The 23,862-nt window shown below is 39.8% G+C and overlaps 1 protein-coding gene across 2 annotated transcripts in view; it reads left to right on the top strand.

Moving 5' to 3' along the window:
• Positions 1 to 18,834, top strand: part of LOC123747064 (uncharacterized) — a 36,392-nt gene extending 17,558 nt beyond the window's left edge. The window contains exons 2-5 of one of the 2 annotated variants that reach the window (XM_045729059.2): positions 5,671 to 5,846; positions 8,132 to 8,204; positions 11,698 to 11,772; positions 15,928 to 18,834. In XM_045729059.2, the coding sequence (XP_045585015.1) occupies positions 8,132 to 8,204; positions 11,698 to 11,772; positions 15,928 to 16,712 (933 nt within the window). In that variant the 5' untranslated portion in view covers positions 5,671 to 5,846 and the 3' untranslated portion in view covers positions 16,713 to 18,834. Of the gene's footprint in view, positions 1 to 5,670; positions 5,853 to 8,131; positions 8,205 to 11,697; positions 11,773 to 15,927 lie in introns of both variants that reach the window. The other variant, XM_045729060.2, reaches the window with a different exon arrangement.
• Positions 18,835 to 23,862: the final 5,028 nt, after the last annotated feature.

Raw genomic sequence — 23,862 nt, 5'->3', positions numbered from 1 at the left:
TTTTTATTTGGTGTTGATAGTCCTTATGCTTTGGCGGCATTTTATAGGTATGTTCTTATAGATAATTTTATTGCGAACACAGTGATACCAAATTTAAATACGTGCGCCTTCAATTATTGTCAGGACAGTCAAAAGAGTGTACACTTTTTCGGTCTTACCGCGTAGGCGCGCGAACCGCCAGAAGCACATAGGGTATGATTTTTTTTAACGCCTATAGCGCGAAATTGTTTTAAAAACTGCAGGGGGGTTTGGGCAAAATGTGACCCACCGCCGCTTTCAGTAATTGGCATATTTTCGGTATAAAAATCCGGAATTTCAAACTGCGAATACGTGCAGAGAGCCAGAATTTGGCTCTAAAATATGGCTCAGGTATCGGATTTGGGATGTTTGGGATATTTTGAAAACTGGAGGGGGGTTTGGGCAAAATGTGACCCACCGCCGCTTTCAGTAATTGGCCTATTTTTGGTATAAAAAGTCGGAATTTCAAACTGCAAATACGTGCAGAGAGCCAGAATTTGGCGATTTTTGCAGCTGGCGGGCAAAAATAGCGCGATTTTCGCCGCTACCGGCCAAAAACCGCGCAATTTTCGCCGTTAGCGGCCAAAAACCATGCGATTTTCGCAGCTGGCGGGCAAACATCGCGATTTTCGCCGCTACCGGCCAAAAATAGCGCGATTTTCGCCGCTAGCGGCCAAAAACCGTGCGATTTTCGCCACTAGCGGCCAAAAATCGGGCGATTTTTGCAGTTAACGGCCGAAAACCGCGCTATTTTCGACGCTAGCGGCCAGAAACCATGCGATTTTTGCAGCTTGCGGGCAAAAATCGCGCTACCTGCCAAAAATCGACCGATTTTCACCGCTAGCGGCCAAAAAAGGGTCAATTTTCGCTGCTAGCGGCCAAAAATAGGGCGATTTTCGCCGCAAGCGGCCAGAAACCATGCTACTTTTGCAGCTGGCGGGCAAAAATCGCGCGAATTTCGCCGCTACCTGCCAAAAATCGACCAATTTTCGCCGCTAGCGGTCAAAAAAGAAGCTATTTTCGCCGCTAACGGCCAAAAATGGGGCGATTTTCGCCGCTAGCGGCCAGAAACTATGCGATTTTTGCAGCTGGCGGGCAAAAATAGCGCGATTATCGCCGCTACCGGCCAAAAACCGCGCGATTTTTGCCGCTAGCGGCCAAAAACCATGCGATTTTCGCCGCTGGCGGGCAAAAATCGCGATTTTCGCCGCTACCGGGCAAAAATAGCGCGATTTTCGCCGCTCGCAGCCAAAAACCGTGCGATTTTCGCCGCTAGCAGCCAAAAATCGGGCGATTTTTGCCACTAACGGCCGAAAACCGCGCTATTTTCGACGCTAGCGGCCAGAAACCATGCGATTTTTGCAGCAGGCGGGCAAAAATCGCGCGAATTTCGCCGCTACCTCCCAAAAATCGACCGATTTTCGCCGCTAGCGGCCAAAAAAGGGGCTATTTTTTTTTTTTTTTTTTTTTTTGAGATATATACAAGAGTTGTTACATTCATGTAAAGCCACTAGTACGCGTAGCGTTTCGGGCAGGTCCCTGGAATACGATCCCCTGCCGCGAAGAATCGTTTTTTCATCCAAGTACACATTTTACTGTTGCGTTAAACAGAGGCTACAGTTAAGGAATTGCGCCCAGTAAATCCTCCCCGGCCAGGATACGAACCCATGACATAGCGCTCGCCGAACGCCAGGCGAGTGTCTTACCACTACACCACGGAGACTGTCGCCGCTAGCGGCCAAAAATCGCGCGATTTTCGCCGCTAGCGGCCAGAAACTGTGCGATTTTTGCAGCTGGCGGGCAAAAATAGCGCGATTTTTGCCGCTAGCGGCCAAAAACCGTGCGATTTTCGCCGCTAGCGGCCAAAAATCGGGCGATTTTTGCCGCTAACGGCCGAAAACCGCGCTATTTTCGACGCTAGCGGCCAGAAACCATGCGATTTTTGCAGCAGGCGGGCAAAAATCGCGCGAATTTCGCCGCTACCTGCCAAAAATCGACCGATTTTCGCCGCTAGCGGCCAAAAAAAGGGCTATTTTCGCCGCTAGCGGCCAAAAATGGGGCGATTTTCGCCGCTACCGGCCAAAAACTGCGCGATTTTTGCCACTAGCGGTCAAAAACCATGCGATTTTCGCAGCTGACGGGCAAAAATCGCGATTTTCGCCGCTACCGGCCAAAAATAGCGCGATTTTTGCCGCTAGCGGCCAAAAACCGTGCGATTTTCGCCGCTAGCGGCCAAAAATCGGGCGATTTTTGCCGCTAACGGCCGAAAACCGCGCTATTTTCGACGCTAGCGGCCAGAAACCATGCGATTTTTGCAGCAGGCGGGCAAAAATCGCGCGAATTTCGCCGCTACCTGCCAAAAATCGACCGATTTTCGCCGCTAGCGGCCAAAAATGGGGCGATTTTCGCCGCTACCGGCCAAAAACTGCGCGATTTTTGCCACTAGCGGTCAAAAACCATGCGATTTTCGCAGCTGACGGGCAAAAATCGCGATTTTCGCCGCTACCGGCCAAAAATAGCGCGATTTTTGCGGCTAAAGGCCGAAAACCGCGCTATTTTCGACGCTAGCGGCCAGAAACTATGCGATTTTTGCAGCTGGCGGGCAAAAATCGCGCGATTTAAGCCGCTAGCGGCCAAAAATCGTGCAAATTTCGCCGCAAGCGGCCAAAAATAGTGCGAATTTCGAAATTTTTTTGAAGGGAACGCATACCAACAAATAACGATTAGTATCTATAACAAAAATATTGTTCTATGGAGTTGATTTAACTTCCAACCATGTATTTTTAAATAATCTTTAACGTTTTCTGGCTAGTTATGTTAGATTTGATTAAAAATACGCATTCTACTTGTTAATATCGTTAGATTTGATTAAAAATACGCATTCTACTTGTTAACATCATAAATTAAATTTGCGATAATTTGAGCAGAGAAGTTCGACGACTGGATCACTGTGTACAGAAGGTTGGATAATGGTATAATAGACTGTATACTTAGGAGCTACAAGAATTTTGCCCCAAGAATGTAACAATTATATGCTGTACTTGCTGTATGCAATGTTAAATGGGATTCTTGTACTGTTATATGTCTATTTGTACTCACTGAATTTGTGCGCCCCTTGAGGGACTTGAAGTAGAGGGGGGTAGAAATAGCCTAAGCTACTCTATCCCTTTGAGATGTATTTATTGCTTATCTCAATAAACATACTTGAACTTGAACTTGAACAGAAGGTTGATATGCCAGCAAACACTTTCCAGAGAGCATTATATCTTGGATAAGCCGCTCCACGATATTGTTGCTTGGACCATCGACTTCCTTTGATATTACATATTTACATCTTATTTTGTTATGAAATTATATTTTTTCAGAGTAAAATTATGTTCTCTCATTTTCTGCATCCAGCATCCACATTATAGTGAGTAAATATACCATATTACTTCATTGCTTACGTAATGCTAGGAAGGTTTGAGTAGCTTTGGGTCTTTAGTGGACAGAATCTCCAATAGATGAGGCGAGAGTCGCCCCATCTCTCTCGACCGGGCGGGACTCGAAACTTAAATTAAAATTGCTATATCATTGGTCTCCAACATGATATATTTCCTTTGATGCACTCACAATAACGATTATAGCTCTGTCTTTCTGGAGGCATGTAATATTTTAGGCTTTATTAGCGTATCTTTGTTAATTACACAACATATTGGCAAGTGCGTAGGCGTCTGCACTCCATGACCGAAAAGCTACTGAACGCCACTATAAAAACATATATATCTTCACTTGAGCTTTAAATATGTCTAATGTAATGTATTTAAAATAAAGCTTATATTTCTATCTTTCTTAAGACGTGTAAAACATTTGTGTTTATTAACGAATTTACGTAAAATAAACATTCTTCTGAGAGAGTTGCTCTCGCTCAGTCTATGCGGGGGTCGGAGCTCGGCGATTATTAAAATACATGAATCTTCATTAGAACTTTAATTATGTCTATGATAAAGTGTTTAAAATGAGCCTTATATTCCTATCTTTCTTGAGGCATATAAAAAATTTACGATTATTTACAAATTTACGTGAAATAAGCATTGTTCTGAGAGAGAGTTGCTCCGTCGATCGATCTGTCCGGAGTCGGAGCTCGGCTATTATAAAAGTACACGTATCTTCGCTTTAAATTTAAATATGCCCATGGTAAGGTATTTAGAACGAAGCTTATATATCTGTCTTTCTTGTGACATATAAAACTCTTACATTTATTAAGGAATCTGCGTGAAATAGGCATGGTTCTGAGATGAATGCTGCGGTTTTCGAGTTTGACGAGCGATGAAAACTGCCACTTTTATACAACTACAAATATCTTCGGTTTTACTTAAAATATTTGTCTGGTAGAGGTTTTACATATAGATCACGTTTCTGTCTTTCTTCTGACTAATAAATAATTTTGGTTTAATCAGTTATCAAGATGTTTTCAACAATATTCTTTCAGCGTTCGTCTTTTCCAACTTGGACGATCCTTTTGGAAGCGCGATACTTGGGTTAATCCATCCTATAGTTGGGTCTGTTTCCAACTGGGGTTCGAATATTATAAAGGCTAAGAGTTGTTTGTAGAAAAGATTGCACTGCTAGGTTGATGTCCCCTATGTTACCTAACTCGGACTCCCATGCAGTTGACATTATCAGCAGCAGTTATAAAATTGTTTAAAGCCGTTTCATTGTGCAGCCTAAAGCTTAACTCCCTTGACTCAAGAGGTGGTTTGATAATGTTAGTTAAGAGAAATGTGGGGTAATGGTCTGTAGTGCTATCGGTGATTATACCTGAAGTAAGCGGAGAGGTTATGTTGGTCCAGATGTGATCTAGAGTCGTAGCAGTACTATCAGTGATTCTAGTTGGTCTAGTGATTAAGGGTATGAGAAAGCAGGAATTCATACAGTTGAGGAAGCTAACAGCAGTAGGGTGTTCAGGCTCGCAGAGGTCAATATTAAAGTCCCCTGCGATAATTAGATGGTTTTTGTTCAGTCTGTTATCTAGTATTAGATTTCTAAGGTTTGAATTGAATTCAGACACATCAGTGTTAGGAATTCTATAGACTGCACCCACAGACAGGACAGACTCGGCACCCTTGACTCTGAAACTGGCGAAGATATACTCCCCACAGCAGTCTCTAGTTCTAATTATTTTTAAGCATGTTAGTTCTTGGTGGTAGTAAAGAGCAGTACCACCACCTCTGTGCATTTGACGACAGTTGTGAATTGCCGAGTAGTTAGGCATGTTAAAGAGTCGAGTAGTATCCTATGTAGTAAATGAACTAAACTAACTATATTCTCAATTTTTATTTTTATGCTCTATATTTCTTCCAAGTCATAGGGTTAACTGTAAGCTCGTGTTGAAAAAGTTATTAATGTTTACACTTGAACGTATAAATAATTATTAGATTTATTTAAGTTAATTTTGGCGTTTATAAACAACACATTTGTACAGCATATCTATACGGCTTTACTTTTCCTAAGAACTTAGTTCTTTTACTTAATATTTTTATTTAATCATTATTTACATTTTATTATATTTAGGTATTTATATTAGAACTAAATCACATTATAAATTATAATTTAAATTTAACGAGATTAGTTAATGCAATATATTGAAGAAAATGATGTTATAAAATAAAGTAATAAGGTGACGGTGTGATCGCGTCTGGCGGGCGGCGGCCATGGCCGTCTTACACGAACGTCAACTGCTTGGTGCCCGCTGGAGGAGGATTTACACCATTTACTCCTGAAGTTGGATTTCTTAAGCCATTGTTACACCCGTTGCAAGTGCCCTGCTGGTCCTGTGAAGAGACAAGGTCAGTGTAAGTGTTAGTGTGTTGTAAAGTGAGAGTTTCAAGGCGTCACTTTATATGATTTTTGGAGGTGAATCTTCCTCCAGTCTTTAACACGTCTGTGGGACCCGTCAGGCCAGGCAGGGGTATCGGGGCATTAGTACACAGGCCAATTGAATATAACTCGTTTTGTAATTGGTTAAATTAAATATTGTCAAGCTAGCCTCTGTTTAGGTAAATTAGATTACTTTAGGATAGGTGAGATTATGTTTGGTTACGTTTGGGTATGGTTCACCTTATGGTTTTCCTATAGTCTTGGGCAGTAAGCCTGCTAGACCAACTTCACACACAGAGATCACACTAACGTGATGCATCAAATGAACAAATCCACAAGGGCCGTGGCGAGGATTCGAACCTGCGTCCGGGAGCATCCCAGACACTGCCTTAATCGACTTGAGTTACGACAGGGTAAGGGTTGAAACCGAAGTTCTACTGAACTTACTGGATCCCGTAGCCTCTCCGAGGCACAAACCAGGATTTTACACAACCGATTAAGGCAGTCGATTAAGCAGTGTCTGGGATGCTCCCGGACGCAGGTTGGAATCCTCGTCACGGCCCTTGTGGATTTGTTCTGCTAGACCAACTTCTGTCCTTCCCCAGAATACATTCCACAACAGTTTATTTTAACACCAGGGTATCTATTTACTGTTGAACATTGGTATTAACTGAAAGGAACAGTTGCTGAACACTGGTGCCCTGCTGCAGGGATCAAACCCTGGACCTTTTGGCTGTGACCTAACTGTGCTTACATCTGCTTTACAAGTCAGTATGTTGCTTGAATTCAGGTCGAGTTGGGTTGTTAGGTTAGAAAAGCTTACAAAGTGACCTGTATCTGTCAGGCAATATATGCTGTGGTTACATATATTACAAGCTTGTTTTTATCTTTAATATTGTACATCTTATCAAGGCTACATTTTATGAATGTTGATAAGGTTATCACCAAGGAAGTCTAGCCAACAACAGCAGAAAAACTCAAAACTAAGTTAACCATAGGTAAAAAACCTCTCCTATCCAACTGTATTGCTCATGTGGTCGAGGTGAGCTTCTTCTATGCTAGCTCTTGTATAAAGTACTAGATGGGGTATCGAGTGGTACCTGGGGTCTCTGTCAATAGGAGCCAATCTTCTTAATTAGTTAAATTCTTCTTAATTATTAAGTCAATTCTTCTTTATAGTAAAATATAAAAAGTGGGCAATGAGGCCAACCACAACCTGCCTATGACAGTCACTTACAACCCATTTGTCATCCTGAACAGTTGTATGTGGCTAGCTCCTAGCGTCTAGGTGCAGACGAGGAGTCACAATAACGTGGCTGAAATATGTTGACCAAACCACACACTAGAAAGTGAAGGGACGACGATGTTTTGGTCCGTCCTGGACCATTCTCAAGTCGATTGTGAGAATGGTCTCAATCGTTCACAATCGACTTGAGAATGGTCCAGGACTGACCGAAATGTCGTCATCCCTTAACTTTCTAGTGTGTGGTTTAATCAACTTCTAGTCTCTAACCTTGGACAGACAGACAGACATTCTGTTTTATAGATATCAATTAAGCACTGTATATATAATTTAGATTTAAATGACCGAAACGCTATGCATGCTAGAGGCTTTACAAGAATATAAACTTCAAGTCTCTGTACTCTCATAAACCCAATGTACTGTACCTTCTTGTATATAAATTAGTAAATAAATTTTATCTTAAGCTAAATTCTGTAAGAACTTTCTTGAAACTATAATAAATGTTGTTGTGAAGTGAGATATATATAATTCAAATGTTTTTATAAATAATAATAATAATAATAATAATACTGTAATACTTTTTATTCAGGTAAAAGTGCATACATACAAAATGAGTTACAAACAGGATGTTAGATTCAAGTTAGAGCTAGTATATGCTATGCCTAAAGCCACTAAGACACGCAGCATTTGAGGCAATGAGGGCTCAAACATGAGGTTTATTCCTTGTGGTGGTGGTGATTTTGAAAGTTTTTGGCAAGCGTGCTTGAACATTACTTATTTCTGAGAGAGATTCATAAGCTTTTCTCTTCTCATATTACTTGAACCTCAATTACATGATGTGTTCATGAGATTGTTAGAGAGGTTGATTACCTTGGTAAGTCTTGTGAAGCTGTGATGGGCCTTAAGGTTGTCTTATTCCCTGCCATGAAGAGAAGTTTGTGAGACTAAACGTTGTCTCTAGTTCATATTGTTAATTAATGAATTCATATGCTGTATTTTTTTTTTATACAGATGGCACCAGCTAGGAAAAGCAGAAGGCAGGGAAAACCTCCAGCCAAACTTGATGAATTTATCTGCGAAAAAGGTAATGAATGTATGGTACTTGCTTCTGTTGCTCTCTTGACAATGATTGTTTTATAAAGGATGATAAAGTTTTGGCTTTAGCAGTCTGTGTACTGGTAAATTATTGTTCATGTATTTTCTCAAGACTTATTTGTTTGAAAAGGCAGCATTTAACCTTATTAACAAAGATGTTAATAATTCATTTTGTTGGGGACAGGAAGCCTGTGCATAAATGTGTTTTAGGCTTTTGTTGAGGTCCCCCCCCCATGTTGAAATGCTAACCTTCCCCAGGATGCAACCCCAACACAATTGCTGAACCTCTGAGTACCTGTACCTATTTACTTTAGGTAAGCAAAAGCATTAGGTGAAAGGAAACATGCAAAAACAATTTCTATTCCATCCAGGAATTGAACCAAGGATCCTCAGTTGTGAGTGGAGAATGAAGCCAACTGTACTACGGTTACTTGTTAATGAAATTTGTGAGAGCAAATACTGCATACAGGTTTTCTTCACAGTTATACAGTACTGTACAGGTATTTCTTTTCCAAATCCTCTGAGACGAGTGGGCAGGATAACTGCTGTCAGGCAAATGGGTGGGTTGTAGACGTGATGTTGACAGCTCATTACCAAGCAGGTAATGGTAAGGTAACAGGTAACGTAATTACCTGTTACTAATTAATAGGTAATTACATTACTAGGTAATGTAATTACCTAGCAGTAAAATAGGTACCTGGGTGTTAGTCGGCTGTCACGGGCTGCCTCCTGGGGGTGGAGGCCTGGTTGAGGACCGGGCCGCAGGGGCACTAAAGCCCCGGAATCATCTCAAGATAACCTCATCGAGTGGGTTGGTGAGGTGTTGGTGATGGTGCAGGGATTCAAAGTGGGTTGGTTATAGGTATTGCTGGTGTTGGGTTGGGTGGTCATAGTGTTGATGGTAGTCTATAGGTTGGATGTGGGAGGAAGGGATTCTTAGATGAAGGGAGAGAGGGAAGGTGGGATGGCAGTTAGGGTGAGGAGTTGATGGGTGATGGGGAAAGATGGTAAGGGTGTGGTGTGGAAGTGGCAGGTTAGGCAGAGTTCTATCATCACTAATGATAGAACTCTGATAGAATGGGGTAGCAGCATATTGCTGTCTACCTAAAATGTTAATAATAAAAAACAGAACTGTAGACTCACCTTTGTCAATTTAAATATTCAAAAACATTTTGATTGTAAGCAATAAAGATTAGTATCCCAGTCCCTATACCAGTACAGTATATCTCACAATATAAATTATTGTGAATATCCTTAAACAAAATTAAATGTGCCCCTTGCTCAGTAAATGTACTGTACAGTATGTATATTCATATATGATACAGAAGGTAGGGAGAGGATGAGAGTGGTAGGTGGGATGGGTATATCCCTGCAAACACACAATGTAATGGTTCCTATTGTTACAACTTGTTACATCTTTTTATAAAGTTTTTATGATGTGTTAGAAAGTTGTTATAACTTGGTAAATGAAGTTACAACTTGTTCAAATGTTGTAGCAATGCAACTTGTTCAAATGTTGTAGCAATGCCATAGTTTTGTGATGTGTTTGGTGGGTGTGCATGTTGGGGGAAAGGTCAGTGTAGCTTGGCTGGGTACATCGTTCATTGGGTCATGATGGAGTACACGTGATGCCTTTGTTCACCTGATAGTAAGTAGGTACCTGGATGTTAAGAAACTGTTATAGGTTGCATCCCAGGAAAGATCAGTCATTGGTCTAGAGAAAACCTTTGATAAGTCTAACAAGCCTCCTGGGCCTAACACTGGGAAAGCATTTGAGTGATGATAAATGGTGTGCTTTACCAAGAGAAGTGAAGAGTTATCACTGAATGATAGGGAAGTACTGTATATACAGAGTTAAATTAAAGGTTCTACGAGATGTTTGAAGTGGCATGAGACGAACCACCTGATACTGGAGTGAGGGCTCCTCCAGAGATCCAAGAAACATTAATTGTGGCAGAGGATTGGGTACGGGGTCAGTTCCATCAACTTGTTAAAGCAAAGTCTGTGGGACTTGACAGGATCTCACCATAGATACTGCAAAATTCTGATGAAATCCTTAACATGTCATAAGCAATGATCTTGAATACATAACTGGAAATGGGTAGTATCTAATAGTTGTAAGGAGGCACCCATCATACAAGGAGAATACACAAAAACACATGACTGTAGCCTACACTACAACACTTGCCCACCCACCATATACCGAACTCTAACCCCAACCACACCAAACCACCAATTCACCACCAGCTGTACACCCACCAATGCCCCTACACCACCTTTACATACACATACTTCCTTCCACCCACTCACACTCAACCACTAATAATATCCCCACACCCAATTACAACCACTTCCACACTCCTATCCACCATATGTCTCCTATGCACTTACATTTGAGAGGAGACATATGGTGTCTCCTCTGTCTTCTTGCCCACATCTTATCCACATCACTTGTCCAGTAACAACCCCACCCACACACGACACCACTTGCATTCATTGTCTCCCCGTCTAAGTCTGTTGATCTTTAAAATATTCTTACTGTATTTGGAGGCTTTTTTTAATACTAGTGTATTATAATATTTTTGTGTATGTGAAATATGCCTGGCATTATGACCAGGAATACTGTACTTCCTTCTATCGGTAGTCATTGAAACATACTTTTGTGTCCATTCTGTGGACTGTATGGGTCTCGAACTGCAGACCCCAGGCATGTGAGACCGTAGCATTATCAACTTGGTTATGAGCAGTCTTAAAGAGGAAAGTTTCCAGAAGCAGCATCCTGCTGGAAAAATGTTTTTTTTTTTTTTTTTTTAGTCAGTTGAAAATTCCAGTAGCAGCAGGATGGTGCTTCTGGAAACTTTCCTTTTTATCACTTTTGCTCTCTGGGTGCGCACGTACCAGACTACCCCAAAGTGGCCTGAGCATTTCCCATGAGCGATATGTGTATGTGTATACTCTTTTTCAATTGTTTTCACCTCAATTTTTGTTGTACATCATTCATTTTGGTATCAAAATGTTTGCAATAGAATTCCCTACGGGATTACTGTATATGCATACAAGGTCCAAAAGCCCAGCGTACCACCCGCACCAAACCTAGAAATCAACCGAGCATTACCCGTGAGTGCGCAAGAGTAATAAAATGTGTATATTCTTTTTCACTTTTGTCAGCTCAATTCTCATGCTGTGTCTTTCATTTTGGCCAGCACAGAAAATGGGAAGACGTTGGCGCACATTTTAAAACCAGTCCCATAAAGATCGAATAAAAACTTGAATTTTAACAAATCTTTTAATTTTGGACTCAACTATGCATCTGTACTGCACATCTGTAAAGTTTGCTATAGCCTCACATGTGTGGGAGTCCATGGTTCGAGACCCATACAGTTCAGGTGAATGGAAAGTTTATTTCCACGGAAATGTAGATGGCAATTCATACAGGTACTTTTGTTTATAAAGTGCAGTAACATATGATTCATTATTTACAGAGCCAAATGAGCCTCGCAGAAGTCGGCGAACACCCAAGCTGAGTGAAAAACTTAAAAGTTATATGCATGAGAAAGGTAAATACTGTATGCGAAGATTTGGTTTTTCTCTGCCTATGACGTACTGTAGATAGATTTGACTTGTCTTACACAAGTGTAATAATTATTTCAATAATAGAGTGCTTGATTTATATAGTAGTATAGTAGATGCGAACATATTTCCTACACAGAGGGTAATCACACTAACGTGACTGCATCAATGAGAAAATCTGTTAAGAGCCGGGATGAGGATTCGAACCTATGCGGCGGGTGTTCCCACGCACCCTAGTTCAGTAGAACTCCAGGTTGTAATCCTTGTACCATGTCGTGGTCTGGTTGCTAGCGCTTGTGCGTGGGAACATCCACCGCATAGTTTACTGATGAATAATCTTGATTTAACATTTTTTTTATAGAACTCTTAATAGAATATGATTTAGAATAATCTTGAGAATAATTACCAAGTGATAGGAACAAAGAGGAATTTATATCTGGGATGTTATGAATGTAATTTATACATTCTAAGAATCGTGCTAAAAGCTGACATAATGAGATGTTTGGCAAGAGGCAGACTAGGACAGTTTTTAGTAAGAAAACTGACTAAATACTAGGCATTACTTTAAGAAATAATTATATTGTTTTCTTATTCATTGTTTTGAAGATAGTAAGAATTGATTGAATGCCTTATCAGCCAGAAGGTCTTCTCTCAGCTTCAGGCTGAATGGACTCGAGTACCTATTTTCTGGGGGAAGCCCCTACTGCTCCCCGGAGCTATTTGGGCTGATATAAATGTATTAGACCCTGGCATCAGTCAAGTAATTGGAGTTCTTAGGCCTACCAAGGACCACGAGCTAGAACCTGGCCCCCCTCAGAGAGGCAGGAGGAGCAATGGCCTATAGAAACCCCCATGTGGTTGGAAGCATTCTATGTCTGCCATCAACCAGGTCAGGCCCCCCAGAAAGGTAAGCTCCCCAAAACAAACCCCTATTCTGGTTAAAAGATTGCTACTGAAAGCCGAACTGTTGGACAGAACTCCCCAAATGAAAACAAGCAAACGAGTATGATGTCATCACATTACCACGCAGCTGTCTATGCAGCTCCACCCGTTTTCTGGGGGGGAGCTGTAGGGGCTCCTCCCCAGAAAACCAGCGTTGAATGTGATGAAACTACATTTTCTGGGCGAGACTCGGGGGGGGGGGGGGGGGGGGTGACCAACTGTCCCTCCCTCCGGTCGGTGGTTTTGACATCCAGCCTCTTGCTGGATGTTTGCTCGTTTTCATTTGGGGAGTTCTGTCTAACAATTCGGCTTTCAGTAGCAATCTTTTAACCAGAATAGGGGTTTGTTTTGGAGCACTTACCTTTCTGGGTGTCTGACTCAGTTGATGTCAGACATAGAATGCTTCCAACCACATGGGGGTTTCTATAGGCCATTGCTCCTCATGCCTCTGAGGAGGCCAGGTTCTGGCTCGTGGTCCCTGATAGGCTTAAGAACTCCAATCGCTTGACTGATGCCAGGGTCTAATACATTCGTATCAGCTCGGATAGCTCTGGGGAGCCTCTGGGCCTCCCAGAAAATGGTGTTTCATTACATTCAACGCTGGTTTTTTACTAGGTGAACATAGGCACGGAGGTGGTGTAATTCTTTACCAATCGCCCATGATTTTTAGTTTCCACTTGAACGCCCTCAATGTAGCTCTCCCCCTTTTTGTTTCTCTGTTCTTGTTTTTTATTAGGAGGAAGGGTCTCTGGTATGCCTCTTCCTTGAGACAGTGCAGTTCTCATGTTATTGACACTACTGTATTAAGGATTCAACCCGTTCTCTTACAAAGAACGTTGCTTTTCGCTCGTATGCGTTACATAAGGCCAAAAATTGCCGTGCTAGAAAATGGAAGTGGCTCGCGAAAGTGGCGTATTGTCCTGTCTTCTGTTTTGGGTCCTCTGGTAGGTTAGGAGAGGACACTTTAAATTGACCATTTTCTTGGCGTTTGTAAATCTTAGGAGGAAGGCCTGAAGGGTTGGTAGTTTTTGGCAGGACTACTACTTGTCGTCTTGTTGGCCCTTTTGTGGTGATGAGATGTCTGCATGCTTTTCAGAAAGCTTAGGTCTTGAACTTTGTTCAGATACACTAGAGTGATTTTTCAGAAGCTTCAGCTCTTCAGATCAATGTCTTGGCCTACTTTGGTGACTATCATTTGAACTTCTAATTGCTGACCTTACCTCCTAGCCAAGGACACATGTGGGTGCTGGGTAAGTTAACCTTTCTAGTAAATTTGACAAAGTTCCTCAGCTCTTCAAGGGGCAGCATCTATTATGGCTGATGCAGCTGGTTTCACATCTCTCCCCAGTCCTAGAGAGAGACTGCCATTTAGTTTGAGTCTTGCATAACTCATATGCCATTCCAATTTTTTCTAGTTTTGAGTATCCTCAAAGACAATATCTAGCTAATGGTGTTATTATATTGTTTGTCCTTTGTCGAGCTCCAATTTCCATTCAAAATTATTTTCCTCAATGTATTTGGTGTGGGCTGTTGATTTTCTTCCAACCGTCAAAATCCAGGATAATGGGGTTGGTTTCCAGAGTTGGTGTGTTCTCACATTAACATGCAGTAGATGGTGGAAGTGTGGATCACACTGATGTGCATCACCCTCCCAAGTTGTTTGACTCTGCTTGCAGTTGCACAGTACCTCTCTTCTTTGTTTTTCTCTTTGCTATTTTGGATTTATTTCATTTGATATGTGGGGTTACATTTGTATGTCTCCTATAGAATCCCTCTTTCTTGTTCTTGTTCATTCCAAATGGTTCAATCTTGACGAGTGACCCGGCCCGCATGTTGTCGCTTACTGAGAGTCCTGTGGTCCTGCTGTGCCATAGAGCTCTTTCCTTTGTTGATCTTCTGTTGGGAGCCTAAGTCCAGATTGTAAACCTGCCCATAAGATGGAGTGACCGAGGGGTTCCCATTGTGGATTTACAAAGATTAATAATGAGTATATTATTGAAGAATTTCAAAGCGTGTGGACTCGCTGCATATGAATAATTCCTTGTCATCAATGCACTGACAAATCAGTTGTTGAATTAATCATGCTTTGTATATCATTGTATTGTTTTGATTCATGGAAGGACCCCATATTATATTTGAGATGCATGCAAAAGTAAATCTGCTAATGGTATGTACTATTTACAAATGGTGTTTAAAAATTTATCCATTTGTCGTTTTGGAGTCAATAGTGCAAGTCAAATGAAATAAAAAAGTTTATCACCCTCAATGGGCTGAATTTTGTTGAAGCCTTTTATTTTTATGGCATGCAGGTTGCCATATGTTTTAGAGTTCATTTTGGAAACTAGCCTAAGCCAAATTAGAAACAAACAGTACAGTGGTGTATCTAAGGATAGTAAACATCAGTCCCTTGACTGTTAATTGGCTAGTTCGGTGTAAGTGATCATATACAAATCCTGGCATTTACTGGTAACACTTGTCAAGACCTTGCAGCAGATTGGAGTAGTTATTAATGTTTTTGAATTACAGTTCTTGGTTATTTATATGTTCCTATCCCTTCCTTTAGAAATGTATCATTCTTTGGGGGGATATTGCATGTTCTGATGGCCTGAGGGCACTTTTGGCCTGTTGAGACCCCTCTTCTTACCAAAGCATATGAGATAGAATAAGATTGTTCCTTCCTCTATTGATAATCTCCGTGATTAAGTAACTACACCACCCTATCTTCTCCACTTTGACTTTTTCCTCTGGAGAAATTTCTTCTAGATTGTAAATATAACCCAGAGGTTAGGTGAATATTGTCTTTATACTGCATGATAGCCTTGTTGTTATGGTGCAAGAGAAATTATCTCTTATCAGTTTTCTTGTATACAGACTTATTGCAGATATTCTATTCCCCTTTTGCTGCAGGGTATATGTATTTGTAATGAGCCCTTCTGTATCCTATATGGTATGTATTTGGCAATGTTATAAATATGGGAACAACCATACTGTACTCTAGAGTTTGATTGTGGAATACTTTAGATAATATTTTTAAACTTTGCACATTACAGTAAAATATAAATATAGTAATGAACAATTTCTCACTCCATCAAAGTGGGAAGCAGGGTAATGATGATAAATGAATGAATGACCTTATTGTAATACATACCTAATATTAAGGAAAATAGGTCTCTCTCTCCAAGTTGTTTCTTTCTTTTCAGTTAATGTGAAAAAAGAAAGAGCTGAATTCTTGTTGAGTGAGCAAACCAAAATTTCAAGTGCTGGTTCTTCAGAGACAGAGTTTTCAAATCTTAAAGAGCATGAAGCCAAAAGCTTACTGAGGAAACTATCAAACTATTATGTGAAAGGAAAACCAGGACGAAAAAGTAAAAGTATTGGGGATAGTACAGTGGCTGTGAAAAGACTTGCTAACTCATCTTCTCGGACAAAAGTAAGGACCACCAAGAAGACATCCAGCATGACTTCTCATCTCAAAAATACTGACCCCTCTTCAAATAAAAAACCAAGGAAGATGAAAAAGAGGAAGCTGGACTATGATTCTTCGCCAAATGAAGGAAAAACTTCAGGAAGCTATAAAAAAATAAGGCGCAAAAGAAACAGCAGCTTGGAAACACAAAATAAAGGCATTGCATCGGGAGACAGTATCGACGCAGTTACACCTGTCAATAAAGTCCTAATGAGCAAGCTTTTGAATTTTGGTGCTGAAGTTGCTGAAGCCATGTCTATAAATAATGAGGCAATATTTGGCCTGAGCACAAATGACAGTGCCAGACAAAATCCTATTCACTCACTTAAGGTTTATGAAGCAGATGGCATTGATGATAAAGAAGTTAACGAAATTATCAGTTGGCTAGAGGAAGAGGAGGACCAACGAAGAGCATACAGAAAAAGAATACTGGAATCGTTGAGAGCTTCACATGACAATAACATGGCACTTTATACAAAGATGCTACAGGTTATACAGTCTGTCACTTCAAGTGCCTAAATTATATTGTTTTGTTCATGTTATGTGTACATTTGCACATAAATGAAGGACTATACCTGTATTCTACTTTATCTTTGAATTTTATATTAACTTTAAAAGTATAAGAGAACTTACTTTTGTCACTGCCTTTAAGTTCTTTTTGGAATCATAACAGGTGACTGAGTAGTGTTTCATTAATACTTAACTATAAATATTTTATAATCAAACACAACACCTGGACACATTGACACAGACTAAATGAGAAACATACCTTGTCAGAAAACCTCATTGCCCTTCCTGAGAATAATTAAAAACAATTGTATAGTATTCACCAAAGTAAAAATGTTTGTTTATTAAGTTATGGATAAATTCTGTAGTTTTGTTGTACTGTACCATAATTGTATTACAAATATTGCTCGGTAATTTTCATTGCCTCGTGGAATTGTTGTGGTTTCTCCGTGAGCAGCCATCCTGATGCAGGCTTTTTCATTATTACACGTCCCTGTATGTATCACTCTCACACTAAATATTCAACACTTAAGCTTACTGCCTTCCTTTTGCCTTTGATGTTATCACTTTCATTGTGACTGTAACATTCAGTGAAGTTACCTTTTCTCCTCATATCATAAATTGCTTTCTTGCTAGCAATGTATTCATTATATACTGTGCCTAGAAATGCTCTTCTCTATCTTCTGAATTATTTCTATTTTGTTCTCAAAAGTCATCATTCATATTTGATTTTTCATATTTACAGCTAAGCATAGCTACATTTTGAGCTGGTTTAGTGTTGACATGTCTTTTGTTTTTCATTATAAATCCAAGGATATGAGATTGGAGATACTTCAGTGCTCATGCTATACCGAAATTGAATACGAAGTCTTCCTCCAATCCTTACTACTGTGTGTATGTTGTGTGCACTCAGGTCGTGTTGCCTCGGGGTGCCTGACTGATAAAACTAGGCCTATAGCAGTGAGGCTGAAAGCAGTAGTGTGCAACTAGATATCTTACGCAGAAATTGACTAGCCACACAACCTTGACATATCACGGAATGAAAATATTTTCGGTCCAGGAAAGAGGTGTTCATTTACAATGTAGTTAACTGTAGGTATATTGCAATTGTTGGTACTGAAATCTGGTTCTCTTTTGCTGCTTGGTATTACGCAAGATCAACTCAAATATTTTAGCTTTTGTATTTTGTGGAAAATATTTTACATCCGATCTTGAAGAAAATAGAATTTTGTGTAATCATAGAGTATAGTAATTGCAACAAAATTAAAATAAATTAAATAAGATATTTTTTGTGTAAAGACATTGTGGATAGCTAATAATTGAGTGGTAAATTTATGAAGAATTTGAGAAGCGGTAAAAGATTATACACACAGGATAATTTAATTTATAAATTATACATGAAAATAAGTGTTCACATTTTTAGTTGTGCACATCCAAAAATTATACAAAATAATGTTAAATTATATGTTTTATTGTCGTCCACCATGCAATGAGAGCTACTGAAAGAGCATTTCACTCGGATACTAAATAAAATTTGTGTATAGTTTACATGAAGTTTCTTATATATAGAGTTCATGATGCATTGTAGTATAAAGAAGAGATTCAGTTTTAATTATCTTTCTGGTGCAATTAAGAGATTTGGTTTGACAGTACAGTAATTATCTTGCAATCTTTAATAGTTAATTTTCTTTATACTGTATTGACATAGCAAATTCTCATGTTTAGTCATATATTTGTACTGTAGCATAATCTAAGAAAAGATTAGAGTTTCTAGCATTTCCATTATTTGTTATTTAAATGTCCCATAATGCATTAAAATGTTCTTAATGATGAGCCTTATTTTGTTAGACGTGTTACAAGTTTTGTAAAGTTTGTACTGGGAAATATTTAATAAAATATAGGCTTTTGCTTGAAGATTTATGAAGATCTAATGAAGCAAAGGGGCAACACAAAATATATAATAACATTGCTTGTTTTTAACAACTCATATACAGTTGGGTACATAAATAGTATACTGGACATGTACTGTACATAAAATTAGTTTGGTTTATCATCAAGTGTCTCATATAGAGATACCTTGTATACTTATTTTTGTGTGTGCAATTTTCATCATAGTAAATAAAATAAAATTATCTGCATGAATTTTACTAGAAAAATATCACCTCAGTACATATTTAAATGATGTGTTACTATTTTGTATTCAAAATTTGTGGTCCAGTTTTAATGTTTCCCAATACAGTACATCATACTGTTCTGTATATGATTTAATGTTTATTTTTGTTAATGTTAAAAGGCAAACTTACTAACAATTAAAAAAGGTTTCCTATAGTCGGGATCAGGAAGTTTGTTTGGCTTATCGAGGTCCCTCCCTCTAGAAGAATATCTGCACGATCTCTCAGCCAGTTTCTGTCCAGACTCAACAGTATTTAATTGTCTGAATGATATTGCACATCATTCATTATGCTACACACCAGTATAATAGTAAAGTGAGGTAGAGTCCTTCTGTTTGCATGATAAAATTTTGTTTTATGGTAGGAATACAGTAACAACATTCTGCACACTGCATTTAGAACATAAGAACATAAAAATAAAGGTAACTGCAGAAGGCCTAATGACCCATACAAGGCAACTCCTATTTATAACCACCCAATCCCGCATGTATACATGTCCAACCCACGTTTGAAACAATCAAGGGACCCCACCTCCACCACGTTACGTGGTAATTGGTTCCACAAATCAACAACCCTGCTTCCGAACCAGTACTTTTTTGTGTGTACTGTTTTTTTCTTTACCCAAGTCTTTCCTAAATCTGAACTTATCCAATTTATACCCCAATATTTCCCAAATCTTGTAATACTACAAGTGAGTACTTATATTGTACAATAATACAAAATATATACCGACCTCTATATATAAGAACATTACAGATAAAGCATTTTATGTCTAACTAAAATATTTACATTATTATTTTCAATAAGTACCATTATTCCCATCCCCATTTTCAAGAATTATGATGGTCCAGGATGGACCGAAACATCGTCCCCTCATCTTCTGATGCGTGGTTTGGTTATGATGTCTTCAGCTCAGCCCGTCCTCCAAAAACCTAAAGTCTTCCATGCACCCGCCAAACCCCTTGTTTATGAATAAAAAGCGGTTTACACACGACTCACAACCGATGACGTTCGAATACTTCCGGAACAAGTGCGTCACTGCAGCCCATCCTCCAAACAAAGACTCACAGCCCTTCCTCCAAACAAAGACTCACAGCCAGTCCTTCAAACAAAGACCCAAAAGTCATTCCATGCACCCGCCAAACCCACTGTTTATGAATAAAAACGGTTTACACACGACTTGCAAATGATTTCGTTCGAACTCTTACGGAACAATTTTTTTTTTTTATACAAGAGTTGTTACATTCTTGTACAGCCACTAGTACGAGTAGCATTTTGGGCAAGTCCCTGGAATACGACCCCCATGAAGAATCGTTTTTACAACCAAGTACCCATTTTACTTTTGAGTTAAACCGAGGTTACAGTTAAGGATTTGCGCCCAGTAAATCCTCCCCGACCAGGATACGAACCCATGACAAAGCGCTCGCGGAACGCCAGGCGAGTGTCTTACCACTACACCACGGAGACTAGTTTTGCTTCACTGACGTATTTTGTTCGAACCACAATGCTGTAAAGGTACTAAAGATAATGGACCCACGTATTACAAATACAAATAATCACCAACAGAATCTAAACACCTAACCTAACCTATCCAGTGCCTAAACATGTACCTGTACAAAATGCTAATATAAAATAATATTTATGTATGAGAAAATTCATGTTTTGAATGAACAGCATGTAAAAATTTATGAAATGCGTCTTTGGGGTCGACCGCCGGATGGAATGGACTTGGTCTGAGGATGGGTTGCTTCAGTCATGTTATTTTGACTCATCATCTGCTTATCCAATTTATGTCCATTGCTTTGTGTTCTATTATGTGTTGATCTATTTAATACCCTATTAATATCCCCTTTGTTATATGCCCATTTATCCAATTGTACACTTCAAACATGTCACCCCTAACTCTTCACTTTTCTAGGGAATGTAAATGTTAAGTTGTTAGGCCTATTAGCCCATATTAGACAGCTCCTATTTATATCCATCCAAACTCACTCATATATAGGCAAAGAAAACCATATACTGTACATCATCATACTGTATATACAGTACTGTATTAATGGTAAAGAATTTCCCATATAAATCAAAGTCCAAGAATTAGGGGTGACATGATAGTTGTACAAGTGGATGAATGGTCATAACAAAGAGGATATTAATAGGGTATTAAATATATCAACACAAAATAGAACATGAATCAATGGGTATAAATTGTATGTTTAGGTTTAGGAAAGACCAGGGTAAATACTGATTCGGTAACCAATAACCAGCAAAGACAAATCCCTTAAGAGATTTTTTCAGTTATGTCGAACGAAGATTAGAGAAAGGATAAGTCCATAAAAAACTGAGACAGGTCAGATAACTGATATCAAGAGATGTGTAGTATTTTTAAGAACATAAGAACAAAGGTAACTGCAGAAGGCATATTGGTCCGTACGAGGCAGCTCCTATCTATAACCACCCAATCCCACTCATGTACTTGTCCAACCCGCGCTTGAAACAATCGAGGGACCCCACCTCCACCACGTTACATAAGAACATAAGAACAAAGGCAACTTCTGAAGGCCTATTGGCCCTTACGAGGCAGCTCCTATTTATAACCACCCAATCCCACTCATATACTTGTCCAACCCGCGCTTGAAACAATCGAGGGACCCCACCTCCAGCACGTTACACGGTAATTGGTTCCACAAATCAACAACCCTGTCACTGAACCAGTATTTACCCAAGTCTTTCCTAAATCTAAACTTATCCAATTTATACCCATTGTTTCGTGTTCTGTCTTGTGTTGATACTTTTAATACCCTATTAATATCCCCTTTGTTATGTCCATTCACCCACTTGTAAACCTCTATCATGTCACCCCTAACTCTTCGCCTTTCCAGTGAATGCAACTTAAGCTTTGTTAATCTTTCTTCATATGAAAGATTTCTAATTTGGGGAATTAACTTAGTCAACCTACGCTGGACACATTCAAGTGAATTTATATCCATTCTATAATATGGCGACCAAAACTGAACTGCATAATCTAAATGGGGCCTAACTAGAGCAAGATATAACTGAAGAACAACACCAGGTGTCTTGTTACTAACGCTGCGATTAATAAATCCAAGTGTCCGATTTGCCTTATTACGAACATTTATGCATTGATCCTTTTGTTTTAAATTCTTACTAAACATAACTCCCAGATCCCTTTCGCAATCCGACTTCGCAATCTCAACACCATGAGATTGGCACCAAGCATCAAAACCATCATCTTTCTTTCAGGCATCAAAACCAGCAGAGGTGCAGCATAATCCATTTTTCTGATGTATGCAAGGTACATCATTTTGACAAGTCTGACATTGGCACCATAACCTGAGTGATAACCTGCAATAGCTTTGAGAGTTGTTGTTGTTTAAGATTCAGCTACGTGTTATGTCTACAAGACAGAACACGAAATAATGGGTATAAATTGGATAAGTTTAGATTTAAGAAAGACTTGGGTCAATGTTGACCAGACCACACACTCGAAGGTGAAGGGACGACGACGTTTCGGTCCGTCCTGGATCATTCTCAAGTCGAGACCATTCTCACAATCTACTTGAGAATGGCCCAGGACGGACCGAAACGTCGTCGTCCCTTCACCTTCTAGTGTGTGGTCTGGTCAACATACTTCAGCCACGTTATTGTGACTCATCGTCTACAGACTTGGGTAAAACTGGTTCTGGAACAGGGTTGTTGATTTGTGGAACCAATTAACGCGTAACGTGGGGGGAGGTGGGGTCCCTCGATTGTTTCAAGCGTGGGTTGGACATGTATATGAGTGGTGGTGGTTGTTATAGATTTAGCTACTAGGAACAAGCTCTAAATAGTAGGGCTATGGTGAGCCCATAACTTACCTGGCACAGGAGCGGTACGTGAAGTGTATATGAGTGGGATTGGGTGGTTATAAATAGGAGCTGCCTCGTATGGGCCAATAGGCCTTCTGCAGTTACCTTTGTTCTTATGTATGGACCAACAGGCCGTCTGCAGTTGCCTTGATTCTTATGTTCATGATGGCCATCTTGTGTACATTTTTGTTTTTAAATGCATCGTCACAGTTTATTTATTTAATTTAGTAAATGGACCTCAGAGGTCATGAAAGCTACATTTAGACAAACATTTCACTTCTTGGATTAAGTAAAATATTTAGATACCATTATATAAATAAACCATGTGGGTTTTTCCCAACTGTTACCCAGGTGGGGGGAAGTTCAAGTGCACGTCTCCTCTAAGGGGGTATATAAGCCACACTCTCAAGCGTAAATAATCAGTAGTGAAATAATCATCAGTGGTGATTAAGTCAGTGCTACGAAACATTGTGTGCGAACAGAATTATATTAGTGAAGAAAACTACTAAACTTCCACCGTTTGACAGCCGTCTGCGACCGCCTTTACTCCAACACTAGTACGCCTATTGCCTATTCCAGGTAAGTCACAGGAGGGTTCAGAACAGAACACCACAATGACGTGTGGTGGTCTGAATTCAGCTTGAGTTTCGTTGACCTTGCGTGGCCGTCAGACGAGACCTGTACTTATCTAATTGTGCTTGCGGGGGTTGAGCTCTGGCTCTTTGGTCCCGCCTCTCAACCGTCAATCAACTGGTGTACAGATTCCTGAGCCTACTGGGCTCTATCATATCTACACTTGAAGCTGTGTATGAGCTCCTTGTTGTGGTGGAGTTAATCCACCACAACACTTCCTAATGCATTCCATTTGTCTACTATTCTGACAGAGTAGTAGACAATACATAGATAATACTGTGTCAGAGTATTATCTACTACTCTGACACAGAAAACGTTAGACGAAAACGTCTCTATGGCTCATTTGGGCACTCAATTTCCACCTGTCCCCTTGTGTTAAAACGTCTGTCTTTATCTACCTGTGTTGCAACTGAAGTATGCCGTTCGGTGGTTCAAACAGAGTAACCGGGTAATATTCTGTCAACGAACTGCATATTTTGTATGGACAAATAA

Source organism: Procambarus clarkii, chromosome 87, assembly GCF_040958095.1.
Source record: "Procambarus clarkii isolate CNS0578487 chromosome 87, FALCON_Pclarkii_2.0, whole genome shotgun sequence".
Taxonomy (NCBI): Eukaryota; Metazoa; Arthropoda; class Malacostraca; order Decapoda; family Cambaridae; genus Procambarus; species Procambarus clarkii.
This window is presented reverse-complemented; position numbering and strand designations above follow the sequence as displayed.